This window comes from Lacerta agilis, chromosome 1, assembly GCF_009819535.1.
Source record: "Lacerta agilis isolate rLacAgi1 chromosome 1, rLacAgi1.pri, whole genome shotgun sequence".
NCBI lineage: Eukaryota > Metazoa > Chordata > Lepidosauria > Squamata > Lacertidae > Lacerta > Lacerta agilis.
Window position 1 is genome coordinate 99988123 of NC_046312.1, and position 21252 is coordinate 100009374.

Genomic DNA, 21252 nt, shown 5'->3' on the forward strand with positions numbered 1-21252 from the left:
ACTGATGTATATAATATTGCACTGTGTGTGTCTGCTTGTACACAGGTAGTGTGCAGTGTACTGGACTGTGTACAATGCACTCACAACACACACACACAATACAATGTATTGATAAAGTCAGACCTAGCATTCTATATATAAAACTTATGTAAGAGCTAGAACCAGTTTTGTGGGGAGGGGCAGGAATACTAAAACACAAGGCAACAGACTTTCTTTTTTAAAAAAGGATGGGACTAGGATTAATTGGGAAAGGACAGGAAAAAGTATAAGTCTGAATAGGGAAGGAAACAAAACTCAAGAGACAGAACTTACAAAATAGGTATGCTATTCACTCTGCCTCCTCCCACGAATTTTGATTGGGGAGTACTGGGTGGGGTAAGATTGCAGCTCCCCTCTCCCTATCCTGGCATTTTTGTTATATGGTGATGTAATCATTGCAACAGTTTAGAGACGGTCTGTCCGGATTCTGAGGGACTGTTTTGCACTACAAATAATGAATGGCACTATTTAGCAGGAAGAAACTCCAATGAAAATCCTCGTTATTACATATTTTACATGGCTGTTTTTGTATATATTTTAAATTTTTATATATGGATGTTTTATGATGACCTATATTTGTAATTCCTAATAAAGGTTTGGCAGAGTAAAAGCACTACAGATCAGTACAAATCAATCCAGGAAGACACAACCCACTCTGTAGTGATTGGAGACTTCCTTGACCCAATCTGGATCAAGGTGCGGATCAGTTCAGAATTGAATCTGGTGCACGGCTCTAATTTGCAATAACCTGCACAGCCAAACATATCTTAAATATATAGCTCTCCCTGGAGGAATATATCTCCTCCCCCCATGAGTTCCTGCATTTTTTGTGGGGGGGGGATCCCCTGGCATTGGAGTCTCACTAAGGGAAGAGGGGCGGTAGTCTGGATATTTAGAAGTCATTCCCTTTGGGCCAAGTGATCAACTTGATAACTTCCTCAATACAGAAAGACTTCCTCATAAAGCTGTTTCCTGCCCCAGAGAAGACAGCGAAATATTTTTGCTCTACTGAAACTTAAAAACAACAACACAGAACTCAGAGTATTGTTCTGATCCCATCCCACCAAACCCCCACTCAAGTGAAGTGCTCCAAGATCTCTTGGCAGAGTTGACTCATGCAAGTCCCCTCATGCAAGTATCACAAGAAACCACCCAGCCCATTTTATGTTTGCATTCTAGTGCTGGGCCACCTCTTGGCCTTTAACACCGCCTGAGACGGGGTAACTAAACTGAAGCTGTTAAGGAGTATTATACCTCACCATATAATGGATTTAGATGGGGTGGGGATTCAGTTTCAAGGTCTTGCAACCCTAATTATTCCTTTGTTTAGGCCCTGGAATGAAGGGTAGCAAGTACCAGGCAACTTCCTTTTTCCCTTTTCTTTTTCCAGAATATCTCCCAAGCTGAGGGTTGTGCCTGCATTGCTCTCTACTGCCAGCACTCTTGTGAATAGCATAGATTAGAAAGGTTTCACAGCATATTGTGGAATCCATCACCTCTTGAATATGCAGAAATATCCTCCAGTAGGCTCTGAGACCTTCTATTATCTAGCACATCCACATGCAGAATACTGGCTTTTCTTACAAGGGTAATGATATAATTAAACAGTAGTAGTTTTAGTTAACTTTTGGTTACACATTGGTATCATGTTAAGTCAATGACTCTTGTGATTGCAGTCAAGTAGAAACTTCTTAAGTGAAACAGAATACACTATTTTGTTTCCCTAGAAAAAACATTTCATGTTCCCTTTCATCAAAAGGCAATTGTTTTTTGCAATTCTGGTATATCTTGTCAGAGCAGTTGTCAGCTATTCTGCTCAGGAGACTTGGTTTCTATCAATACTGCACTACAAATGTGCATTAAACTCAAACTTTTATACCTTTAGGCCTGTCTATCCCAAAGTCTCTTGTGGACTTGAGTTTTTTGAGGATTTCTTAAATATTGTATCAGAAATCCCCAGGCCCTCTCAAGGAACTTTAGTTCCCTGGTTTCACTGGGAAGAAGAGTTCCAAGTTGCCAAAATATAATGCTAATCACTGAATGGTTTTTTGACTGTGAAAATAGAACAACTGCAACAAAGTAACATCTATGCCTTAATGTTCCTTCAGTGGAAGGATTTCTGCTTCCACAATGGCGCAACTTCCCCCTCACATCATTTCTAGGGGTTTCCCCAATCCTATGGAAAAGATTTGGACTGGGCGCAGGGTGAAGTCCTGTTGTGCAAGCATAATGGGTTAGCTGGGTTAGGATGGGTTTGTTTCCATAGGTTAAGAAGCATAATTCCATTATCAGGTTTAGGGATGACCAAAAAGGATACCATGACTGATGTGATTGAAACACATTCAGAAATCGAACAATATATATTTCTCCTGCCTACCTGGGTGCCTAACACCATGTCTGTGTCAGAACGGAGCCTGGGGCAGATTTAAATGGGTATTGTAAGGACATTCAGTGGTTGCTCATGAGTAACACGCCAGAACGGAGAACTTCTAAAAACTAAGTTCTTTATTGTGAAAGCTATGTACAGTGGAGCAAAGTTTCAAACGTCCATCTCAATCCTCCGCAGAGTCCAGGAATGAAGTCTTCCGGTTCTTGGTCCAGCAAAAAAGCCGCGGGATTCTAAACCCCTGCCTTCCTCTCCCACGTCCTTCCTGCAACCGACCCCGGAGCGTAGGAACTTGACCCCTATCCCTGCTTTCCCTGCGGTGCTGAGGCTCTCTGACCCCTTCTAAGCCCTCGCACCGTTTTCCTGGCTCCACCTCTCCTTCCCCACTTGAGTAATGGTCGCTTCCGCTTGAGGAGGGGGAGGAGGAGCTCGTACACACCGGGCGTGGATCCCTGTACTCCAAAAGCTCCCGCGATGCCAGCCGCCGCGGGGAGGGGTTTTTCCTGACATCCATGAATAATCCATTTCATCCAAGAACCCCAAGAAAATTAGTCACCACCATGCACACAAACTACTTTGCCCAGGAGATTGAACATTTTAGACTGCTTGGTCTAAAACGTGCAATGAAATCCAGAGAGGGTTTCTTCAGCCAGAGCCACCTTAAGACTGGATGAGACTACACCTCCTCTATGGAGGCATTGACTGTTTGTTGACTGACTGGCCAAGCCTCCTTTGGCAGCCTTAATGAATGGCCGGTGCCTTAACTGCAGCACTTAAATCACCATGGAGCCTAGACTAAACTTCCATGATGGCAAAACATTTTCTGCCTTACCACCATGGTAAGCGTAAAAAGTATTATATATCCTTATGGATGTATGTGCATGTTTGCTTGCTTTCTGAAATCAAGCTGCCCAACCCTTTCCAGATTCTCTTCCAAGGTAGGGCCCACAAATGTGCTTTGCAGGAGTCCAATAATAACATGAATAGTCTTGTAATATTTTGCATGCCATTTGCATTGTTTTATTGGATTGAGGGAAATAGAAGAACTTTTATTTTCAGAATCCTGGTTTTATTAATCAAAATACAAAAATATTGAAAAACAAAGTTTGAAAAATTCTGTTTCACATGGAAACACATTTGTGTCTGCCAACAGCATTCTGTAAATAAGACCTAAGGCATTTTTGCATTTATTGCATAAAGTGTGAAGAGCTTTACAGCTGAGTTTAAATGTGGTAGCTGTGAGGCTTACTTGACAGTCTTGACCAAGTGATTACTTCTCAGTCCCGCCACCCTCAGTTTCTGTGGAAATAAAATGGGTAAAAGCCCATTTACCCTGCCTTGATCTTATTGGAGGAAGGATAGGATATAAATGAGCCAAAGGTTTATAATATTTTCTGTACTGTGCAGAACTTACAACATTATGTAAATAGTGGGACTTTCAGAATGCTCTGTCAGTGAGTTTTAGATTTAGCTTCTATTCTGCGTAGTCTTTTTCTTCTCACATTCTCAAGAGCCATGCTTTTGCATACATGCATATTTTATCTGTATATTTCCCATTATGTTTTTGATATGTAAAGCCACATGGTGGCAGTCGTGAGAATGGAATTTGTTTGTTCTGATTGCTAATCTGTCTTCCTTAACTTTCTACAATCTTATTGTTAGCATTTAAGCCTACCTCATACTCTGACACTGTACTTAGTATTTGCCCAAGAACAAAAACAACAAACAAAAAACCCCAAAATAAATAAATGATCTTGTTGAGGCTGGAGTTTTTAACTAATATATTAATGCATAATATTTCTCATATAATCTTTCTCATATATTTCCCATTATAGTGTTTGAAATAATTAATTACAAGTTATATTTTGTATTTAACAAACCCAAGTGACTTCAGTATGAGCTTCCTTTAAAATGGTCTAGGATGCCCTATGCAGTGGTTGTCTTTTGAAGGGCAGAGAGTAGCCCTGTGGTAGTCTTGTTTATGCTAGGAGATGGCCCAAGGCTATCTCAGTAGTAGACTTGAAGTTGCAGAATATGTTCTTCAGTGCATCACCCTGGTGACTTTTAGAAAAATATGGAAGCACTTGTTTTTATTTATGTATTCAGTTTACATACTACCTAAAGTGTTCTGAAAGCGGTTGACAATAACATAAGTATTAAATTGCATTGTGCAGCATTCATTCAATGTAACAAATAAAATCTGAAGAAAAGCCAACTTCCTGTTTCCACAAATTTGTTGTTTTTAGGTAGTTTAATGCTGCTTTGAATACTTGTAACATGATTTAGTACTTTTGGAGGTTTTTTTTAATTATCTGTTTTGTGAGTCTCTGTAAATAAGGCAGGATATAAGGCACTCCTTGTCTGAGTGTTGCAAACTCCAGCTGATATTTATGACCAGTTATTCATTATAGCAGTTATCTTCAATGTGCATTACTTTTTCCTTTCTTTCTCGTTTGTAGGAAGGACAGGACCACCATCATCCACAGCTATAGCTGGCACCAGTCAAGCTGCCATCACCAAGACCACATCCGTTCTTCAAGATGGTGTCATCGTCACAACCTGCAGCTGGAAACCCCACTACATAGCCAGCTCCCCCTTGGGAATGACTTTCCTTTTGTTGGTCACGAACATGCTCTTCATTTTCCACAGAACAGCACTTCAAACAACAACCTTCCGCACTCTTTGAATCCAAACCTCTTTAGTTCACTACCTATCTCTTTGCCAGTGAATCAGCAGCACCTCCTAAACCAGAATCTATTAAATATACTGCAGCCTTCAGCAGGAGAAGGCAAGTCTGAGGTCACCCTCAATCCTTTAGGTATTCTCAACCCAAATGTAAATGCTGCTTTAGCTTTGCTCTCCGGTGATGTGGATGGGCAGGTGCTGCAACCTGTTCATTTCCAGCTGCTATCAGCTCTTCTACAGAACCAAGCCCAAACAGCTGCCATGTTCCCCTTAGCACCTTTCAGTCTGTCCATCTCAGATCTGTTACAGCAACAGCAACACAATCCTGTACCCTCAGTAACACAGATGACAGCCCCACCACCAGATCACTTGCTTAGCAGTCAGTCAGATACCAACAGAGCTGATACCCTGTTAAACCAGTTCCCTGGGAAACCCCTTTCCCAAGCTTTTCAGGCACAGACACTACTTCAAAACCCCTGCTCCTTCCAGCTGTCACTGGGGCCTCAGGATTAATGCCCTTGAATCCCCAGCTGCTGGGTGGTGTTCTGAACTCTACATCGGGCAACCCTGCTAATCATCCAGAGGTTTCCATAGCAACCTCCTCCCAGGCTACCACTACCACAGCCACTACATCATCAGCAGTGGCAGCACTGTCTGTCTCAACACTTGGTGGGACAGCAGTGGTGTCAATGGCAGAAACATTGCTGAGCATATCTAATAATGCTGGGAGTACATCTGGTTCAGCTAAACTCAACAGTAACTCTGTGGTGCCACAGCTACTTAACCCTCTACTGGGGACAGGTCTACTTGGTAAGTTAAATATTTTCACAGATTTTAAAAAAGGAAAAAAAAATGGTGGTGGGTGGGAACTTCTTTTTTCAACCTTTTTTCAAAACTCCATTTCATTGCACTTTCCCCCTAAAACGTTTATGCTATGTTAACTTGCTTAACCATTCCAGTGAAAGACTGCAAATATAATTGACAGACAATTTTAAACAGCATTTTTAACACCTTGTTATTTAGAAAGTATGATGCCAACAAAATTCAAGCAACCAATTGGAATGGCTTTTACTTTTTTCAAATCTCGTAGATGCATCTTTGGGATGCAGCATTTTTTAATAGATACAGGTATATTCAAGGCATCACAGGGTTAGTATGAGTAGCTGTGCAATAGATAAGCTTCCAAGTCCATCTGAATTTAAAAAATAAATAAATGTGTCCAATCCCTAGATTATGACGACACAGTATATATAAAGGCACTCAGAGTCAGTCTTCCACAGGTTCAAGGCAATAGGCTGCCCTTCTAGCACTCTACACTTAAGTTCCCATGCTTCTTGGATTCTCATTTTTTGGTAAGAAACCAATGGTTTCTAAACAACTTGACAAACATCAATGGAAAGCTTAATCAGTTTCACATGTTTAAATCTAAGAGTAATATCCTAGATTTTCACATGAGGTTTTTCACCAGGGACGGAGCAAGGTGGGTGCGTTGGGTGCGGGCCACCCCGTGTGACACCCTGGAGTGGGGGCAACACTTGGCGCCCCCTGTGACGCCCAAGACAAGCCCTGCCACCCGGTAAAAATTGCTCGCCTACAGCTTGCTCGCAAACCTGCTCGACACGCGCTTTCCTTTTTCCGGCTGGGGCGGAGGCAAGGGGCGGGCCAGGGAGGGGCTCCCTGGCCCGCCCCTCACCTCCGCCCGCTCCGTAGCGCGCTACGAAGTGGCACCGCGGCAAACCCAGCGAGCAAGTTGCGGAGTGAGGCAGCCTCGCTCCGCAGCTTGCTCGCAAACCTGCTCAGCGCCAAGCAGGTTTGCAAACAAATTGCGGCGCGAGCAAAGCTGCCTCGCTCCGCGGCCTGCTCGTGGGGTTTGCTGCGGCGGCATGGAGCGCGCATGCGCTGCTCCGTACAACACATGCACGCTTCAGAGCGACACCCCACCCCGGGGGCTGCCCCCGGGTTTGCCGCTCCAGGTGGCCAAGCGGCTTCGTTCGCCACTGCTTTTCACATTTATTGGGAAGTCCTTCATTGGAACATGACTGTACAACAGTGATATAAATGTGTGAATTGGGCCTGAGAGTCTGCCAAATTATTGTGCTTCCTTTATGAATATCCCTCCCTGGTTGTGTGTGTGTGTGTTCAGTGAATTGCTGCTAATAAAACATAGATAGAAGTATTATGCACAAGCATTTTTCTGATAAACAGAGACCTAACTTGCTAAGAACTTGCAATAAAATTTGAATTTTATGCCAGATTTGTTGCTTATTCATAATACTTATGCATTTTGTGCCAAATTGCTTGTGTCTTCTAAGTGCATGCTCTAGCATTACACAGGTGCCTGTAAAGTAGGCTGGTGTGCAAAGGATTGTGTGCAGAGCTTCCACACACCTACCAGGTTTTCTCACCTCCACGTAGTCCTCTATTTCTGTTGTATTGTAGCTTTTGACACAATATAAAGTAGTGTGGTCAGAGAAGGAAATGGAGCAAGCCTCATGCAAATGTACATGTGTATGGGGGCCTTTTGGATCCCATTCATAAAAATTGACCTCGCTTGCATCAGCTAAGTATTATGAGATTGTAGCTTCTAGTATTCCTTAGCTGGTTACTGCTTTTAAAAAAATGAAGTGCAAAAGTTTCATTCATTTGCAAAGGTCTTGTAAAAAATAAGTCACTTAAATATAAACAGTCTCTATAATTTGTGCCGTTATTGGTTTACAAGGTTTTATTACAGTATTAGGAGTAGGACTGTTAAACATTTAAATAGGATTTTTTTAATTTAAAAAATTGTTAACAAGAGAGTACTTAAATGATTGTTTAATAAGCTGTAGAATGTGTTGCTATTTAAGAAACGCCATGAAAGTTGCATTTAGTATATGCAAGGCGAATCCAGAGTTAGACTTCATTGTAAGCAAGATTGTTGGCTGCGAAAGAAATCCATACCTTGCATATGAGTTCCCTGAAATATTGATTCACTGACGAGTTATGGGGGGGGTGAATTTTATTCCACATCTTGTCACTAAGTAGTAAAATATGACCCATGTGTTACACCTTCAGAAAATTGTTGACTTAAATATCTATATGTTTGGAATTGCAGGTGACATGTCATCAATAAATACTACCCTTAACAATCATCAGCTGACGCATCTACAGTCACTGTTCAACAACAATCAGATGTTTCCATCAAATCAGCAACAGCAGCTTCTTCAAGGCTATCAGAATCTCCAAGGCTTTCAAGGACAGCCCCCCATTCCTGGACCACCTAACAACTCAAACCCTATGGCTTGTCTGTTCCAGAATTTCCAGGTAGAGGTTGGTTTGTTCTTTCAAGTTTTCCATGAAAAATAATACAAATTCCTATACTGCTTCAATAGTTTATTGGGGATTTTAAAGCAATGTCTGTATGAAGTTAAATCATCCCATTTTATTATCTCAGTACTTTAACATCCGTCGGTTATTCTAAGACTGTTACATTGTGAACTTTTCACTTCTCATAAGTTACAAGGAAAAGCTGTGGTACTGCTCTTCAGAATGGCAATGGAAAAGTATTTCTCTGCAATTCTTGGACCTGGTGTTTTATTTATTTATCAATGTTTAAGTTTAGAAGACTTGCATTGACTTAAGTATTCTGAAACAAATCCCTGTAAATGCATTTTTAAAATACCTTCCCTGTCATTGCTATCTGTGTGCATAAGTTAAGCTAAGAAAATGACAGAAAATATCAGCGGCTACTAGATCATATAATGATGTTACTTGTACAGTAACATCATTATAGTACTTCCAAACTCAAAAGCTGGATGAAAATTAATGCAGAGGGTAGCAGAAGAAAAGCTTTTATTCTTTGGGAATAATAGCAAAATACATCATTTTGTTATTCTAGACAACTAAATATTTCCCTGTGTTTGCAAAAATCATGGCCTTCAGGGTGCTTTTTATCTTCCTCACATTGTGCTATGTGACTTTCTGTTTTGTTTTGTTTTTTGCTTTGTTAGACGTGAATCATGCATATATTTAATGTTGGTAACTGTTTAATGTAGCCATGACAAATATTGCTAGACTGCTTTTCTATACAGGCTTTGATAGATATACTGGGGGGGGGGGGGGAGCTTAGATGCAGATTGTGAAAATATCATAGTACAGCCTACAGATTATGTAGATTCTTTAGGGTTAGTGAGGGCAAAAAAGGAGAAATTTAATCCACACAAGATAGGGGTGTGATTAATTAAGAAGACTATTGTACTGGATAAAAGTTTGCAACTGGTCCTGGATGGACCCTCGAAGAGCCAAGCTTGCCTAGGTCTTCCTCAGGTTTGGGTAGTGTCAGCATCAACCAACTTCAGCTGGATCGACAGTTACAACCTTGTCTGGTGTGAAAGTAATCCTGGCCACAGTCATGCATGAACTGGTTATTTCCAGCCTACCAGGGGCGTTGCAGGGTGGGGGCGGGGGGCGGGCCGCCCCTAGGTCAAGGGGAGGTGGGGTGACACTTTGGCCGGCCCCTCTCACCCCGCCCCGCCGGGCGGACCTGAAGGGGGGGCATGTCGCCTTTCCCCCCTTCCAGCGGCTATTTTTCGGCGGGGGGGCGACCAGCGAGGGGGTGTGTCAAACCTCTCACCCCTTCCTCGCTGGCTACCACCCCCGCCGAAAAAACCGCTGGGGGCGGGGAAAGGAAGCAGAACAGGCGCATTGAAGCGCATGTTCTGCTTCTTTTTGCCCTTTCCTCCGCTTTTTTCGGCGGGGGGGGCCGACCAGCGAGGAGGGGGTGTCACGCTTGCCCCCCCTCCTAGCTGGCCACCACCACCCCCCCCCCGAAAAAAAAGCCTCGGAAAGGGGGAAATTCCCCCTTTCTGCATACACGTGCATCGTGACGTCATGATGACGTCACGACGCACGCGTCGTGCCCCTCCCCCAGGGGGGTGCCTCTGCGCTGCCGCCGCCCCCAGCAGCACTGAGGCTAGCTACGCCAGTGCAGCCTACTGCAGTGCTTTGTAAATAAGACTGCTGTTGAACAAAGTTTGGAATCTTCAGTAGGTACAGAAGGGCACTTTGGAGTCTCATGCTTTGTGGATTTAATAGCAGTTCTGCATCAGCTGCATTGGTTATCCCTTTGCTTCCAATCTCAATTCAAAGTGCTGGTTGTAACTTCTTACATTTTATTTTAAAGGGCTCCCAACACCAGGTTCTACAGGCCTCTCTATCTAGTCCTAGGAAATGCCCCCTCTCCCCAGGCTATATAGCCTTTACTGATTGGCATGGCAGTAATGAGTCAATGAAATCTGATAAAGCCTCTTGCTAGTCTGGAACTTCCTCTCCTGCTAACTTTGTTTGGCTCCCTCACTTCAGAATTATAAACAACCCCTAAATAATCTTTGATTTTCTAATCTTTGGATTGGTCTGTTGCTGGCTTTTATCAGTTTGAATTTTGCTGCCATTTAGCTATTCATATTCTATTGCATTATTTTATTTTTATTTTACGCTGCCTTGGGATGGCTTATTCTGAAAGACAGTTGGTAGATAACGTAAATGAATACATAAACAAACAAATGTTTGGTAGCATGAGAGTGATACCTACAATAATACATATAGATTATACGTGCTTGAGTTCAACTGGATAGTAGATTGTGAACTTGGCAAGTGTATGCTAAAGGGATCTTCAAAGGAAACGTTTGCAGTGATATTAGATAAAGAGAAAATTGATCAGTTTGGTGGAAAACGCAAGAAACTCCATGCATGGGACTGGGGAAATGTTATCAAGGTATTCGCTGAGGCCGCAATCTGAGGGCAGATTTTGCACTTTAGATCTTATAGACTTAAACTGAATTTAAATAATAGAAGCCAACTCCCCCCTCCCTGGGGTTAGCAATAATAGCAGAAGTAGTATCACCATTGTCCTCCCACTTTTTAAAGTAAAATAAATAAATAAAACTCCAAGGAAACTCACAAATCCAAAAGCATATTAAAACATGGAATAAAGCAGAAGCTACATGAGCAAAACAGAAACATAAAACAATAACTTACTTGTAAAGTATAAAGGCAGACATGCCCAGCAGAACACAAGCAGAGCATTGCCTCAAGCTCAGCATGTTCCTAAGGCTCTCTGGAAAAAAAGTGCCAAGAGAAAGGAAGAGAGTTTCCCAAGAAGAGAGTTCCTTGTGGCAATGCTGCCACAAAGGCTCTATCCTAGGTAACCAGTAGGGACCGCAGATAGCAGCAGAGGGCCCCTGAAGATCTGAAAGTATGGGTAGGTTCATGCAGAATTCCAAGGAGTGTACATGGTGTAAGGACCTATTAGTAGCATTTCCCAGGGACTGCAAGGGTGACTTCCTCATATGCAATGTGTTTCGGGGTAATTCAAGCCAAAGTAAGGAATCAAGAATAGGGGGAAAAAACTGAGGTTGAGCCTGTAGCATTGGAGGCTTTACCAAGGCATGTAGTTGTAATCTGCTAACAAGGGTATAAAAATACAGAACTTTTTAAGGTGAGCAGTTTAGCACTATTTTCTCCCCAGTAACATATTGTGGATAAGGGTGGTGCTGTGGGTTAAACCACAGAGCCTAGGGCTTGCCGATCAGAAGGTCGGCGGTTCAAATCCCCGCAATGGGGTGAGCTCCCGTTGCTCGGTTCCAGCTCCTGCCAACCTAGCAGTTCGAAAGCATGTCAAAGTGCAAGTAGATAAATAGGTACCGCTCCGGCAGGAAGGTAAACGGCATTTCCGTGTGCTGCTCTGGTTCACCAGAAGCGGCTTTGTCATGCTGGCCACATGACCCAGAAGCTGTATGCCGACTCCCTCGGCCAGGAAAGCGAAATGCGCGCCGCAACCCCAGAGTGAGACACGACTGGACCTAATGGTCAGGGGTCTCTTTACCTTAACCTAGCATATTGTGATGCACCTGCTCCTGTTTGTGATTAGCTGCAGGATTTGGAGAGTGGGCAGTGTCTTGATTAGGGAAAGGCATAGACTATATTTTATTTTTGTCCCTGTGTGTTATCATTCACTTCTAACACCATGAAAAATGAATTGGAATCAATATGAATAGTAGTTATTCACGCATGCTTTTAGTTTTTGTCTTGAATGAAACAATTGTGACCTGAAATTGCTTTTAGAAACCAAACGAAACCTGATCTTACTTTCCCTCCTTCTAATTTTTAAAGGTGAGAATGCAAGAGGAGGCAGCTTTTCTGAACAAAAGAATGATCAGTCAAATGGGGATGCCACCAGTTCCCGAGAGTTCCAACACCCCACTTCCTCCATTTCAAGATACGGTGTGCAACTTGCAGCAAAGGACAGAGCCGTCTGTAGGGCACCAGGCAAAGGACAGCCTCAGCCTAGCTACCCCGGGAGATGGTTCAGTCGATGCTATCTACAAAGCAGTGGTAGATGCTGCAAGCAAGGGGATGCAAGTAGTTATCACCACCGCAGTGAACAGTACGACACAAATGAGCCCCATTCCAGCTCTGAGTGCCATGAGTGCCTTCACAGCCTCAATTGGTGACCCATTAAATCTTTCTAGTGCGGTCAGTGCAGTAATCCACGGAAGAAACGTTGGCATTTCTGATCATGAAGGTAGGGCAAGGAACACGAGGGGGGCTCGAATATTGAAGAATTCAGAACATCTTAAAAATTCCAGTGAGGGGGAGGGCTTGGAATACTATAAAACAACAGGTTGCAACACACCCAAAAAACAATGGGAAGGGGAGCAAAGCCCTGGAGGGGAAATGAACAGATGGAAGTGTGAGGAATTTTTAGACCATTCATCCCATATCCACAGCAGCCCTTGCCATGAAAGACCTAATAATGTCTCCACACTGCCATTAGTTCAAGGCAAGCAGCATCCAATACTGTTACCCCAGCGAAATTGTCAAAGTGATAAGATGTTGGAGGAGAACTTCAGGTATAGCAATTACAAAAGAACTATGATGAGTTTTAAAGAAAGACTAGAGAACACTGTGGAACGATGTGCGCACATGAATGGAAACAGGCCTCAACAAAGCAGAGGTTTTGGAGAGTTGCTGAATGCTTCTAAACAAGACCTGGCAGTGGAGGAGCAGTCTCCAAGTTCCTCCAATAGCTTTGAAAGTTCTCTAGTTAAAGACTACATCCATTATAATGGGGACTTTAATGCCAAAAGCATTAATGGGTGTGTGCCTAGTCCTTCAGATGCTAAAAGCATTAGTAGTGAAGATGACCTAAGGAATCCTGAATCCCCTTCTTCAAATGAGTTGCTACATTACAGGCCAAGGACGTTTAACGTTGGGGACTTGGTCTGGGGCCAAATAAAAGGACTGACTTCATGGCCTGGTAAACTAGTCAGAGAAGATGATATTCACAACTCATGTCAACAAAGCACTGAGGATGGGAAGGTATATTTATACATGCATATATTTTATCTTATTAGTAACAAATGTGTCTCTTACACAATATTTTAATGTCTCTGTTGCTTTTTGGAAAGATATTATTGCTTATACCTTTTAATGTGCTGGTGGAGTTTTCATTCCTATTTCATGACTACTAGAGTGACAGCATTATGGTGTTGATCAGCAAATGCCTATATTTACCCTTTTGGAGTTAAAAAGGATATGGAACACCAAATGCTCTAGCACTGCTGTATCACAAATGCTGTGATACATACTGATATAAAGTTAATCAGGCACTCCAGGTGCTTATATAGTGCAAACGTTCAGGACAAAGGCTTTAGGTTTCAGTCCTGTTGCTCAATGAAGCTCATAACAGGAGTTTTGTTGTTGTAATGGTTCAGTTGACTTTATGCATTCATACACTGTATAAATTAGCTATTATTGATACAAAAAGATAATTGTCTATTTAAGTGTGTGTGTGTGTTTTGTTTAAAAGAAAAAACACCAAAGATGCAACAATGAAGATAAAATAATAGAATTTATTTCAGATTTTAAATGTTAATTTCATTGATTGGGTTGGTGAAATGAACTGTGAAGTTTTCTAATACCATCTGAAAAACAAAGTTATCTACACATAATAATTGTAATGTCATTTGTACATACGGCTGCACAAAACAAAGAAATCATGCTTTTACAAAGTTCAATTAGAAACGGAATTGACTTGAGCCATCTGGTGCTGAAATCTATAATTTTTATTCCTTATTTCACAAAAGCTGAACTCTCTTTAGTGTTGCCCAATTTGTAGTTTTTGTTGTTAATTACAGTGGACTAAATTGTATAGTGGAATATTGGTACCAAAACAAAATGTGTTGCTTTAATAATCAATGATACTATGATTAAGCATAATGGTTTTACAAACCACCTCATTCACTTGCCATTTAAATTGTGTAGACAGCTAAACCTTATCCAGGACTTTAGCTGATACGGTGCAAACCTTGACTGTTTCCACTAAAGTTAAAGTAACATTAAATCTGAGGCAAGTAAGTTGGGACTTCAGTTGCACTAACCCTAAACTCCCTGATGATGTTGCAATAAGTGCCATGGTTAATCTTTTCCTTCCATCCTGCTCTGAAAAGTGCCCTTTTATAATTTTCCTGTGTGACTTTGGGACTTTTTGCCAAAAACCAGCACAATATTAGGCAGTTGCTACTATTCCTGCTGCCACCACTACCCTGATATAACATATATCACGAGAGCTGTAAGCCAAGATCTTCTCTTGTGTTTGAGCTAGTCCTTGGCTCTTATGCAGTGCGGGACCTAGATGAAAGAAATGTTGTTACTAATATGAATTTTTAAACGTTCATGTGTAGATTTGGCACTTTAAAATTACAAAATCATCCACATACAGTACAGATTCTTAATATGTAAATATAGATATGCAAGGGGTTTTATATGTGACTTATACCTGTGAGTAATGTTGATGCGCTTTTTTGCATGTGTGCCAATTGGTTTGAATTCTATAGGACAACATTGGTAAAGGACACTTTTACTGTGAGTGTATTGTTCACCTTCAAGAAGCCCAGAAGAATTATAGAATTGTATTGTATAGAATTGTAGAGGTGGAAGGTATCACAAGCGTTATCTAGTCCAGTCCCATGCAAAGCAGGAATCTTTTTGCCCAGCATGGGGCTCGAACCCACAACCCCAAGGTTAAGAGTCTCATGTTCTACTGACTGAGGCCTTCCTTGCTGTCCATGCCAGGTAGGCTTTAGTCACTGTTGAAGTTTATTATTTTTGTTTGTATAATGTATCTGAAGGTGTCTCTGTTGTTGCCTTGAATAACTGAGTTTAAAAAGCAGATGAATGTTATGGAAGCAGAAACCCATAGGATCATAGACTGTAAGACTGTGTGTCTATCTGCAAATCATTATTTAATAACTGGATGCCTGAGTGAAGAATAGTTATCTTCACCTGCTTTCACATAAATGACCAGCAAGTGGTAAATATAGTTAAGAACCATGATACCAAGTTGTAAGAAAACTCTGAAAACCCTGAAAATGACTGACTTGGTGTTCATGTCTTTACTCAGGTGGAGCCCGATAAGTTGAAGACACTAACAGAAGGTCTGGAAGCCTACAACCATGTCAGAAAGAGGAATAGAAAGTAAGTATTCTATATATATGGGACGCAGGTGGTGCTGTGGTCTAAACCACAGAGCCTAGGGCTTGCCGATCAGAAGGTCGGCGGTTTGAATCCCCACGATGGGGTGAGCTCCCATTCAGTCCCTGCTCCTGCCAACCTAGCAGTTCGAAAGCACGTCAAGTGCAAGTAGATAAATAAGTACTGCTCTGGCGGGAAGGTAAACGGCGTTTCCATGTGCTGCTCTGGTTCGCCAGAAGTGGCTTAGTCATGCTGGCCACATGACCCGGAAGCTGTACACCAGCACCCTCGGCCAGTAAAGCGAGATGAGTGCCACAACCCCAGAGTCGTCCGCAACTGGACCTATTCTATTTATATGAAGAGTGGATTCCAGCATAGCACTAAGACTTAACGTTCCATCAGTGCCCAATGAAATGTTCTCCCACCCGGTGCACCCACTAATCCTGTCCTAGAGGTTTTTCCCCAACCTCCAGAGCAGATTTGGAGAGGGTGTGGGTCACACATGGGGAGACAGAAGAGTGCAAGTCTTACTGCACAAGCAGAAATTCTTGCACTAATAGGATGGGTTCACTTTATCCTAGAGATAAATGATACTCTTTACAAAGACTGAAGTTAATTTGAAAGAAGAATTGTAGTTTGTGGTGTGCTTACAGCTTCCATACTCATGCACACACCCCAATTAGGAGTCAGTTGGGCTTGGAAGAAGATGAGACAATACAAGTCATTGCCTCTTTGCCCATCTTCCTTCTCTTATCCTCTCTCTCTCCCCCCCCTCTCTCTCCCCTCCCCCCCCCCACTTAGTCACTAGCCAATCTGAGCTGGGGAAGTTCCTTCCTAATCCCAAAAATGGCAATTAGCCAAACCCATCCATAGAGCTTGCCAGAGATCATGAAATTAACATGCTCCCTGATGAGCTAACAAGCTGATTAGTGTATCCCGTTAATAATTACCACACTGAAAAGTAGACCACAGCTTTAAAGCCACTATGCATCTTGTAGAACGGGAAAAACGATACACCTTTAAAAAGCAATGAGCAGGTGAGCAATTAAGTGAGCAGCCTGCAGAGAGGGCACATCAGTCAGAGGAGAAGCAATTAACACCCTTTTTAGTTTAGCTAAGCACAAACACCCCCTTTCAAATGTAGCACCACACAAGCAGCTAGGCAGGGGGCGGGGGAAGAGAGCCGAGACATTTATTTGAACACATGCAGAAATTAGACAAGAGGTACACCAAAATAAAATTTAGGCCACACAAATATGTTGTTTTTATAAGGATAATATTTGAAGTTAAGCAAATTTTAGTTTTGGCTCTTTTAGCATCAATTCTGCGTACATTGTATAGGACACAAAGGAAAGTACTATATCTGCATGAATACAAAAACTATACTGCTACCAGTTCTAACTTCTGTCAATATTACTGTTTGCCTGTTACTGTAACGTTATAGTAAAATGATTTATATATGTTAACTCCAGGGTACCTTAGGAAGCCTTTTATAAATAAAATTCACTATTTGAATTTTGTTTCATCTAATCTTTTCTTCTATCTATTAAATTCAAGGCAATCACTTCCCCACATTCACAGGCAAGCATTGCCAGGTAGGGCTGCACCACAGGAAAATAGTTGTCTCTCACATAGGATGGAGAGGGAAGCTTACTGTGCATTCTAGTAACAGAAGGGGCTATTGAGCTATATCAGAAGGAGCTTTCTGACTGGGTCATGCTTTTAGGCCAGCCACACACACTTCTTGCCTGCACCTGATCTCATGATGTGATGTTTTCCTTGTAGGGAGAGATGAACAATGCCTTGCTTTTAGTTTTGATCTCATTGCAGGTTCCTCTAGGATCATCAGTTTAAGATTCTCTCAGGACAGTGCACCCACAAAGGCATTATGGCCCAAAGGGACCAATGTATTTCCTGGGCAAAGGCAGACCATGGTTACATGTCCACAGCCAGCCAAACACATCTAACGTAAAACAAGTGAGGGCGGGGGAACATCCCATATTCCTTACTATTTTATTTTCGTCACATAACCCAATTGTGTTTGAGTGAATCTGAAACTTTCTCTGCCACAAAGACATGCAGCCATTTCATGCAAACATGTAAGTCTTCAATTGGACCATTCTAGAAAGAGGTGTATTCTGCACCTGTAATATCTAATCATATTATGACTTCCTCCGGTTTCTCTGAAGTGTCTTTAACATTTTAATCCTTTTTGTGTACAGAGCACTTGGATAAAAGTGCAATATACATGATGCAGACAAGATTAAATGTTTGCGGGCCAGTTTTCTTCTGGCCACCGTGTGGTGGTCATGGTGCGGTTGATGGATGAATGCTGAAGAGAATTACACATAGAGCACGACAGCTATGAAACTAAAACAAGGCATTTGTATAGTATGCAAAGTTGCATGTTAAGCAATTTGAAAAATTCTGAAAAACATCCAGAACCATTGGTTAGCTTAATTACTGTATGCTGCCTTGCAAAAGCCACCCAGTTATCTGTTTCTTTAAGTAACCAAGGGCCAAGACAGACAAGATTGATTTGCTTCCTGGATGCAACATATATGTAGAAAACTGAATAGACTCTGCATGTGCCATAATGTGTCTGTTTAATCTGTGTTGCTTACAGCCAAGGGAATCTGCTGCTTGTGTGGGCTGCAAAATGAACTTGTGTTTGTCACACCTGACAGTGTCAATGGAGTTTCCACCATCGATGCTATATGCACATAAGAAATTAATACTGTATTGTGCAAATAGCCCTAGAGTACATAAGCATATATGGAACCCTAAGATCAATAAAAGCCATAGATATGGAATATTATGTAATTAGACTGAAGTTAGAAGACACTCTGTAGAAGCTTTCTTCATATTGAACTCTCCAGCTATGGAATAAATGCAGTGTTGTTCAGTTTGGGACTCAGGTAAAGCAAGCCATTGTTAAGTTCTGCAGCAGCCTGGTGATTCTTTAAAGCAGCCTAAATAGTTGAATCATGCCTTTGTGAGAGGCAATTTTTTTTTTTGGCGCACATACTGATTGCACATGGCTAAGTTAAAAAGATACATTATCCTCTTGATACCTGCTGCTTTGTCTCTCTCTCTCTCTCTCTCTCTCCCTCCCTCCCTCCCTCCCTCCCTCCCTCCCCACCAATACAACCAATGCTTTCTTCAAACATCCACTTTAGCATTTTAGTAAAAATGTGATAATGCCATGCTCTGCTTTTGAGCAACGCGTTCTTTGTTGTGCAGTTTGTCATTTTAAAAGAAACACCTTTAAAAGAGGCAAACTAAAATACTGATTGCCTCATAAAGTTAATTTGCAATTCATGTAGAAAAAAAAGATTGATTTTATGCCTATGTGTTTAGTGTATGCAATTTTTTAAAGTTACAGTTTGCTTTTTTGTTTTTATGCTTTTTGAGGCATAGGCTGCATTTAATCTAAACTGCTATATTGTATGTAATGGATGGTCTCCCATGGCTGAAAATCTGAGTAGAATGTTATTTCAGTTTGCAGTATATGTCTTTAAATTACATGTTTTTAAATGGCATATTCTACTACAAAAAGTCATGGACATTTCTGTAATTTTTTTTCTTTGTTTTTATCCTAGAAGTGGGAAACTAAATAATCATTTAGAAGCTGCTATACATGAGGCCATGAGTGAACTTGACAAAATGTCTGGGAATGTGAGTATCAACTGCAGAATATATAACTTATTTAAGGTGGCCAGGGGTGGGGGGTGATTCTAACAAAAGGATGGTTCTGTTTTTGCAACTGAAGCTAAATCCTACAATTAGAGAGCCATTATAATTTCAGCAAGCCCGGAGAACTAGAAGCTACCATAGATTATTCCTAGCATATGATCTGAAGACATGAGACTTGCTGAAGTTTTCTAAAGCCATGCAGGTGTGCATCTGCCAGTGCCTGGATGGGAAACCTCATGGGAACCTAATATACACCACCTTGAATTCCAAAATGGAAGAAAGGTGGGATATATGAATGTAAGAAAGCAAGCGAATAAATAAAATGGGACCTTTTAATGACATCTCTTAAGTCTGGAACCACAGGCCTCATGCTCAAGGTCCCTTATAGTGCAATCGAGTACATGTCTATCAAGAAGGAAGTTCCTTTGAGTTCAATAAGGCTTAATCGCAGGTAAGTAAGTAAAGAACTGCAACTTGCAATATACGCAATAAATTATCACTGGGCCTCAGTCTAGCACTCTTCCTCTTGGCTTGCATGCAAATTGTTTGACTTCATCACTCCTACAGTTGGGAAGGGATACACATTTACAGTCGAAAGGGCCGTGGTGGTGACACCATTCAGGGCAGACCTAGCTGCATCACTGTAGGCAGCTCACTGTCATTCTGTATCCCCACCTCTACTATGGGAATAATTACTTGGGTCTAATGGTGCTCTGCACAAGCATGAAAATGCTTCTGTTTCCCAACTTGGGGTGGGTGCTGATTTCTCCTGACCTCCTATCTGTAGCTTTAGTCCCCCTACCACCAAAATCTGAAACGCTGTTCTTGGCAGGGAGAGGCCAGAAAGCCCCATTTCATAAATGCAGGTTGTTTATAGGATCTAACCCAATAATAAAGCTTTACAAAGTTGTTTATAAGGATTACGGAGATGGTGTATATGGGCTGCTTTGAACACAATGGAAAAAAACACTCTATAAATAACAAGTATTTCATTATTATTAACTGGCTTCCAGCATTTTCATTGTTATTGTTACCTTTGTGCTTTTTTCAGGTGCACCAAATTCCACAGGGAGACAGACAGCTGAAGCCTCCAAAACCCAAGAGGAGGAAGATCTCTAGATAACATTGAATGTCTTTGTTACTGGTCCAGTACTTATTTAAAAAAAACAACATGCACATATATATATATAATATCAGGATGGATAGAGTTCATCACCACAGGGTGCTAAACAAAACAGTGGTACAGTATTCTTATTGGTAAAGAAGGAGAAGTTAATCCAGATCTTCAAAAGATTACAGTGTGTGTATAGAACCCTTTTTTTCTATAATACTAAAATTGTGATTATAAGAAATAGTCCAAATGTTTCTGCAAAATTTTCATTGTGTATATAGATAAAACAGAATTTCATGACGATATCTCAAATGTAAATAATGTACAATATTGTCATGTACAAGCGTACCTAATGCACACTTTATCTTTTATTGTACAAAAAAATAGTGTACAAAATTCTTTGGTTTCTATTGAGTACACATACAAGAGACTACCAGTGTAAAGTGATAAATAAAAATACAGCCTAAATGCTTTTATATAATAATGTAAAAGATGCTGTTTTTGTATTTAACAGCAGTTGAAAAGGCATGATTATGTAATACCTTAATTATGACATAACACTTCTCGCCACTGAGTGTTCATTTATAGTGTCTGTTTGGAATGAACCATGCCTGGAAGTGTGCTGTACTCCATTTAAGGTCTCTGTAGGAGAGTGCAACCTTGCAGATTCCTAAAGGGATGTGGGATTGCAGGTCAAATTAAGAAGTCAAACACTGCAACTGCTGGTTGCATTTTTATTATTATTTGCCTGAGTTTTAAAAATATTTGCTGTAGATTTTTTATTAAGAATATTTAGATAGAATATTTTTAGTCTGCTATTGCT

At 41.3% G+C, this 21252-nt stretch overlaps 1 protein-coding gene across 1 annotated transcript in view; it reads left to right on the forward strand.

The window, feature by feature from the left end:
• Nucleotides 1-20987, forward strand: part of MBD5 (methyl-CpG binding domain protein 5) — a 97140-nt gene extending 76153 nt beyond the window's left edge. Inside the window, 8 exon segments of the mRNA XM_033164405.1 lie at nt 4885-4991; nt 4994-5530; nt 5533-5920; nt 8205-8413; nt 12260-13468; nt 15552-15625; nt 19225-19300; nt 20370-20987. Coding sequence (XP_033020296.1) covers nt 4885-4991; nt 4994-5530; nt 5533-5920; nt 8205-8413; nt 12260-13468; nt 15552-15625; nt 19225-19300; nt 20370-20441 — 2672 coding nt within the window. The 3' untranslated portion in view covers nt 20442-20987.
• Nucleotides 20988-21252: the final 265 nt, after the last annotated feature.